This window comes from Bos javanicus, chromosome 10, assembly GCF_032452875.1.
Source record: "Bos javanicus breed banteng chromosome 10, ARS-OSU_banteng_1.0, whole genome shotgun sequence".
NCBI classification, from domain to species: domain Eukaryota; kingdom Metazoa; phylum Chordata; class Mammalia; order Artiodactyla; family Bovidae; genus Bos; species Bos javanicus.
In genome coordinates this window covers 22,180,209-22,188,182 of record NC_083877.1, presented here as the reverse complement: position 1 = coordinate 22,188,182, position 7,974 = coordinate 22,180,209, and the positions used below count along the sequence as shown (strand labels likewise).

Genomic DNA, 7,974 nt, shown 5'->3' with positions numbered 1-7,974 from the left:
GCAAAGAGTTTGTTTCCAATCAATGCATCCAGAAATTTTTACTGATTGGTGGTTGCTATGGGTTTTGAAGTTGGAGGACATCACAACAGAGTAGAAATATTTGTAACAGGGGAGTCTGATTAGGATTAATGAGATGAAAGAAAATTCTGCTAGAGGGTTAGAAAAGCATTGGAAGAAAAGAAATACTGAATCTTTGGAGCATTCGTTCTTTCTAGAGAAGAGTCAAGTCATAGCATTTATCCTACTCCAAGAAGCAAAGAGCAAACACAAGGGAAACTCCATACACAATCGAACTTGTCAAATTTGGAAGTTTCTGTGATAAGTCCAATATCTTTGGCTTCTTGGCCAAAACCCAGCACATCCTACACGCAGAGAGAAAGAGTTCTGTTTCCAAGACCAAGTCATTCACTCCCACGCCACCCCACACGCTAAGACCCACAAGCTGTTTTTGTAGAGGAGTTTGATGCTGTGTGAATTCTGGAAACACACTGATCTTTGGCTCAGGAACCACTTTGACAGTCAAGCCTCGTGAGTATAAAACGCGCTGTGGCCCACCTTAATCCCAACCTGTGTTTCCTAACAAATCAAATAGACTTGAGTTTAGAAGTTTTTGTTTCTAAGGAAGAAAAAGTGAAATCTCAGTACAACACAAACACTTTATTAATGTGATTCACTTAAGAATTCCCAAGCAGTTATAAGAAATGCAAGAGTACACACTTGGTTCTTTCCTTGTAGTTACTAGTTTGGGAATGTTGAATGGTTTCCTAGTTTCCTCCAAAGGTAACCATGGGGTTTTATATAAACTTAATATTATTATAAACTGTAGAATTTTTTGATTTTCAAAGAATTCCCGTGCATTGCTTTTGAGAGAGTTAAACACACCAATTAACTGATGTTAAAAGAGAACTTAAATTTTTTAAGGTTTGAAATAGAACTTAAATTTTTTTTTTAATGTCAGCATCTCTGCAGGACCGCACTGCTTGCTGTTTGGGTGTCTAGACTTGTCAGATAGAAACCTTAGCCTGTTGTTTTGAGCTGAGAAATTCATCCTGAGCCTGTGACTTGGAGAGGTGTGAGGGAAGATGCACACTGCTTGGTTTGTAGGGCACTTTGGGATCGGTGTCAGGAGAAAGCCAGCCAGACAAGTTGGTGAGGTGACACTCATGACAGATGTCTGCCCCGTTTCTGTAAAGCTGCTTACAACAGTGAGAAGAGTGGCAGTGGAGACAGGCTGACTTTTGGGACCGGGACGCGTTTAGCAGTGAGGCCCAGTAAGTCTGAGAGGAAAGTGGAACATTTATGTCTCTTCCTATCATTTGTTCTAGCATAATTTTTGCATTGTCCTGTTTTACATGCCAGATGTACAAACCATAGCCCCTTTAAATGTCTGTGGCTGAGGGCCTCTGTCCTCCCCATCTTCTCCTACGTGACAGGGGCGTGTTTTGTGACCTTGTCTCTCTCATGAAGAAATTGACAGCAGTGCAGTTGGTAGCCATGTGCTGGCAGTCCCTGCCCTCATCTCCAGTCCCCTTATCTCGTTATATGTTTTTTGAGTTTTTACAACAGCAACAGGGAGGGGAAGAAATGACCAGCAGCTTCAGCAGGGCTGTGAGCTGTTCCTGATGTTTGAGGGCTTTGGAGCAGCTGTAGCTAGAAGTTCTGGAGGTTCAGGGCATGGGTCTCTGGCAGAGAGATTTATGTAAAGGGTTGACATGAGGTGTGAATACAGGAGGAAGTAACAGACTCATCTTTGGAAAAGGGACTCAGCTCATCATCCAGCCCCGTAAGTGCTTGTGCCTGAGAGCTGGGGACCTTAATGCAGACCGCATGGAAATATTCCCAGACCTTGCTGATGAGCCTCTGGTCCCATGGGCATATCAGCAAGGTCCTAAGCCCACAGGCACTTTTGAGATGTGTAGATGTGGAAGGGGATAGTCTGGGGGGGTGGGGGTTCTGGTTGCTTATTGTGAATGTACCCCCATTACTGGGGATTCTGGATTCTGGCAGACAAAGGATACCTTTTGGGACTGAAGCATGAATATATAGCGACGGTTTTGTTATCAGCACCTTTGCAATGAAAATGACTCTCATGGGTGTTGTGGACAAGGCTGTGTGGATAGAAGTTTGATCGTTTCTTCTTTTCTGTCTTCATGCCCTCTTCTCCGCCTGACTTAGGGACCTTAAGTTAGAACAGTTATTAATCATTTGCTTTCTGAGTCCCATCTCTCATCAAATTCTGACAAGAGAGATTCATTAACATAAAACCCAGAAAGGGAAAGGACAAGGAGTTAATTCCCAGCGTCTGGGGAGTTGAACTTGACAACTTCTCAGTCTTCATCAGCTAGCCAGCACTCCATGATGAATTGAGGTCAAAGAGGGTCACAACAGGTAGTATCTGGCCAGAGCCCCACCGCCCTCCTAGGGTTAACGCTGCAGAGTTTGGGAGATGGATGAAAAGGGATCCCCAAGAGCTTGCCTGGGCAGCCTGTCCATGGGGAGAGCTCTGAGTAACAGAGTGTAGGATGGAGACCAGCAGCAGGTTTCTGTCATGGAGCATCTCACAGTGTAACATGGGCAGTGGCGGAAAAGTCATATTTGGGACTGGAACGAGACTTCAGGTCACCCTTGGTAGGTAACAGGAACCTTAAGGTAACAACTGTGTGTGTGTGTACAGTCGCTCAGTCACGTCCGACTCTGGGACCCTATGGACTATAGGCTGCCAGGCTCCACTCTCCATGGGATTTCCCAGACAAGAATACTAGAGTGGGTCGCTGTTTCCTTCTCCAGGAGATCTTCCTGACCCAGGGATCGAACCCGTGTCTTCCACATCTCCTGCATTGGCCAGCATATTCTTTACTGCTGACCTACCAGGGAAAGCTTTGAAACAGGAGTGCTCTGGAGGGGATATCCTAGCTGGATGCAGTCCTGCCTTTGTTGCAGTGGGAGGTGGTCTCACTGAAGGCACCAGCATTCCATCAGTATTTGTGCTAGTTTTTATTTCTACTGCTGAGGCTTTCCTATCCACCTGTGAAAACAGACTTCTCCCTACTTGAAGCTCTTTCAGTCTTTGTTACTCTGTGTGTTTTCTTTGGAGCAGCAGGTTTGGGAATTTATCACCAGGATTATGTCACTCTGAGCAACAGAATGAAAAGGGTTCTCAAATAGAGAGTAGAGAGCCCTGCTCTTCCAGATAACTTTTCAAGGGTGACATGTGCAAACTGGAGGAAGTGGGCTAAAGTGACCTTCTAATGACTGTTTTTGAGTGACTCTCAGGAAATTTGCTTAATGTCCTACACACTCAACTTCTGAGAGTAATTGTTGGGCTAGACGCTTGGTGGAGTAATACACTCGATCCTCTGAAAACCTGATGAAATACCAACCCTCTCTCTCCCCCAACACACTGCCGTGTTTCATTATTTACCAATTATGAAATAACTACATGATAATTAACGTGAAATTATATAGATGAGCAGTTTGAGTATTTTGAACCCATAATTAAGATGCAAATTATCAACAATCTAGAGCATGCCACCAGGCAGTAACTCATATACAGTGGTCCCTGAAGACACATCATGTGTTTGGGCATGATTTGTTTGTGGCATGGGTTTATACCTAATTTGGGAACCTGTTAGAGAGCTGATGCTATGTCTCAGAGTGCCAATTTGGGTTCTGGATTAGCTGTGCTCAGTGCGCTGAGAAGTGCCCACTTGCACAGCCTAGTAGCATGACAAATGGCCCCATTCCTGTGAGAGAGGAGAATGGGACAGTTGTGTTGTGGTCTTAGTTGGTGCCTCTGCCCCCTGCCCCTGCCACACTGGGAGCCTGGCTGCAAGCTTTCTGTGGGAGGTTTTTGTTAGAGGGTGTACTGCTGTGGCAATAATAACAACAACCTACGCTTTGGAGCAGGGACCAGACTGACAGTAAAACCAAGTAAGTGAGGGAAGCGGGTCAGTCTGAAAGGCAGTGCTGTTCTGTGCAATTTAGCAGGATTGGGACCCTGCTGCTCCCAAGGGGGTAGATGCACCTAGTTTCTTTGTACCTGAGCTGGTTGGAGTCCGTTTCTTGATGAGTTCTAGCAATCCTAAGAATTAGGTCACGAAGAAGTAGAAATTTTCGTTGGTTTCTTCCTTGGCTCTGGATATATAAAAATGCTAATGATAACATGCAAAACCCAAATTTAAAAAACCAAACAACTCAGAAATCAGGTTTTCCTCAAGAAGACCCCTCCTTCTCTCCAAGAGGAGCACAGTCAGCTCCTTTGTTGGGTTTTTATTGGATTTTATGGTTGTTGTTATTCTTTGTAAGAACTATGAAAGTGGCATGGTCCCTAGTCCCCAAAATAGCCACTCTCTGACCCCCGTGCTAGATGGCATATCTCTGCCTGACCTTGAGATTGTTCCACGTGTCTCAGGCATGAGTCAGCCATCAGAACTCAGTGTTCTGGGAGCAAAACTGGGGGTTTAAGATCAAGCTCAGATCTATCTGCACAGCCAGCTGTTATTTTTAGAGACATGTCCTATCCCTGCCAAGGTACTAGGAGTTGAGGCTGCAAAGCAGTGAGACTTTCACTAGAGGGCAAGTGGTCTCCCATATTCTGTCTTCCCCTGAATCCTTCCCATCTACTGGTAATTGTAAGGTCCCATATGACTGTGTGAATGTTGGCAGCGGCCAAGGACAGCTCATCTTTGGAAAAGGCACTATGGTCTCTGTTAAACCAAGTAAGTGTTGGGGGATTTCAGAGACTAATCAATGAGTGCAACTAAAGTGCAATCCAGAGAGAATGAGAAGAAATGTAGCCGCCCTTCAGCCATGAGCCCACAGAGCTGCCCTGGTCCAGGCCCCTGGCTGTCCTCAGTTCAGACAGGCCTGGCCTCTGCTGGACACAGGGTTTCACAATGTGTAACAGGGCCCCCTCCCCAGGTTGGCGCTTCTCAGGAGCGATTGCCCACCTCACTGTGGTGAGTGAGCGACCTTCTCAGCAATGGTCTCCTGGAAGAGGGCCCAGGGAGACCCACAATCTGTGTGACTGCAGGGTGATGGGTGTTTAGACATTGGATTTAATGAAGGAGAAGAGGGGAGGTCCCATGAGGAAGAGAGGGGTTTTTGTTTAGGGAAGGTGCACTGTGGAACTCAATGCCGGCTACGCGCTCCACTTTGGCCAAGGCACTTCAGTGCTGGTCACACCCGGTGAGTTCTTGTGGTTAATTCCTTATCCTTTCTGGAGAGCCATCCAAAGGGACCTGTTGAAACGCAGCTGAATTTAATTGCTTCGTTTAGCATGCAGTTGTTAACTATGTCGGATGTGTGAGTAAGATATGAATACATGTTTCCCTGGAGGCTGAATTTAGTTATCAGTCCTATGGACAGTTTGATAAATTGTATTAATACCATAGTCAGTGTTTCTTGAAGGTCCACAAAGCACGTTGAGGCTTTGGGGAAAAAGCAGAGATAAGAGGCAGAAAAGCTTGGTGATAGAAACAGAAACAAACCAGTGAAAAGGGAGGCTACCAATAGCAGCGTGTGGCCACAGAAGCGTGTCCTTAACAGATAAGCACTGAGGGGCTGGTTGCACTTATGCTGTGTCACCTGGTGGGATTGGAAAATCCGGCAGGTGGACTGAGGGCTGGTGTGAGGGGTGGGCAGCAGGAGTTACAAGCTTCTAGTGGCTTTCCTCTGCTGAGAGAACAGCGGAACAATCCAACTTTCTCTGGTGTGAGGACGGCCCTCAATGGGTCATGTCAGTGGACAGCCCCCTCCTTCACTCCGGGGACAAAGGAGTTCCCCACACAGATTTCTCCCATCATCCAGCCTGGCTGAGTCCACTCTGCGGGAGGGACAGAGGACCCCTGTACCCTGGAAGCCTCCCTGTGGCCACTGGATTGCCTGTGATAAAGCAGGGTGTTTATCTGAGTTGTGAAGCTGTCAGGGAGAAGGGAGGAGAGATGTATTACAACAAGCAGTGTTGAAAATGTATACGCTATCTCCACCCTTGCAGAGTTCAGCGCTCTGGGATTTGGGTTTGGGCTTTTTCTGTTAGAATTATAGAAACCGAGGTGCTTTCCATGCAGGCACACTCTTTGCAGAAATGCCTGCCATCTCACACTTCACTGGTATTTTGTCAGCTACCCTCTGTGCCTGAACCGGGTGTGACAATAAGTAACCAGGTTGATTTGTTAACAAATAAGAGTTTGTACATTTAAATGAGTGGCCCAGTCAAGCCACTGACATACACTTCAGTCCCCCCACACACCCTACTGTGCTTTGCTCACCTCCTCCTTTGAATCTGCCCTCAAAGGGCCTGGAACATTCTTCCTGTAGCAGCCTTGATGGCTTTATCTTTTGAAGGTGAATTTTATTTTTATTAATAAGCAAAAAGTTTTTGGAGCCATGACTTATAAATAAAGGAGGGACTCAAAATAATTGCTGGTCCTATCATGGTTCCAAAAAATGAGGTATGACTGTAAAATAAGGTCATTGTTATGACCTGTGGCCCATAAACTGATCCTAAAGGGAGTACTTTAAAGGGTTCAACCATCATTTAGATCTTTAAATCTTGACATGTTTGTTAAAACAGCCTCTTTACTTAATAAACACGCTTAAGATAAACATAGCCTGAGACTGAGGAAGTTTTGCAAGCCCAGACCTAACCAAAGCAAGAAGACTTCAATATGAACTGAGGTGTTATCCCAAGTAAATCCCTTTTAGAAAAACATGAGGGCAAAACCTTCCCATGGAAAAAGTGCATACGACATCTTGCTAATTGACTCCAAAGCTACTGTAAGGAAAGGGGAACCCTGTGTTGGTTTATGTAGAGCCACATAGCACTGTGACTCAGGAAACTACAAATACGTCTTTGGAGCGGGCACTAGGCTGCAGGTTTTAACAAGTGAGTATTACAGGGAAGACATTATTTTGAATGTTGTTGGTATCTGAGAGGCAAAGGTAACATAAGGGAAATACTTGCTGTAAACTATGGAAGCAAAAATAGCAGCTGCCTGAAGTGGCCATTCTGGGTCCCTCCACTCTGGACAGGAGGGATGAAGGAGAGCTTGGGGCTCACCAACATGAACTTACCACCAATTTCATAAGAATTATATTAATTACTAGAAAATATTTATTGGCTTAAGACTTTGAGAGATTCCTCTAAACACGGGAATTCTTTTCAAAATTGTACTCTCATTCCACATTTTTCACTTGCTTTTCCTACCCCTCTTTATGCCTTTCCCCCTCATCCAGTTCAATGCTTTATCTGGGCATTTGTGTTTTGAGAAACCATCATGTCCACTTCTTAGCCTGTGACTTAAGTAATTAAGTGAAAGATATTTCTCAGTCGTGTCCGACTCATGCGACCCCAAAGGCTGTAGCCCACCAGGCTCTTCTGTGCATGGAATTCCCCAGGCAAGAATACTGGAGTGGGTAGCCATTCCCTTCTCCAGGGGATCTTCCTGACCCAGGGATCAAACCCAAGTCTCCTACATTACAGGCAGATTCTTTACTGTCTGAGTCATCAGGAAAGCAGGCTCTCTAAAACCTGGACCCTTTCTGTTCTCCAAATCTCTTTCCAGCTGTTCCCTTTCTCAAATGCTCTGCTCCAGGCAAACTGGACACCTGCTTCCCCTGAATGCTTACAATTGCCCACACCTGAACCTGGTGTCCATAAATCAGACTCCACGGACCCACCAATGAAAGCAGACTTGCAGACATGAAACAAATTGTTTCTCAGCCAGAAGACCCAGCACAAGTGTCACTAGACTTCATTTCACAGGACAACTTGAGAAACTATATCCCTTCTTCAAAATGACGGAGGCTTGGGTAAGCGATCCAACAGGCAAATAGCAAAGTAGGAAGGAAGGAGATGCTTCTGTAGCAGGTGTGGAGAGGAGGGAAGACATTCTCTGGAGGAGAACAACACTGACTTAACCCAAGTAGGAATATATGGGCTGCAATATTTCCTGTATATTTCTTGTTTTCCCT

The 7,974-nt window shown here is 45.5% G+C and overlaps 1 gene segment (V, D, J or C); it reads left to right on the top strand.

Moving 5' to 3' along the window:
- Positions 1-2,540: 2,540 nt before the first annotated feature.
- LOC133255871 (T cell receptor alpha chain constant-like) overlaps positions 2,541-7,974 on the top strand; it is a 56,886-nt gene continuing 51,452 nt past the window's right edge. Inside the window, 1 exon segment of the C gene segment in view lies at positions 2,541-2,628. Coding sequence covers positions 2,571-2,628 — 58 coding nt within the window.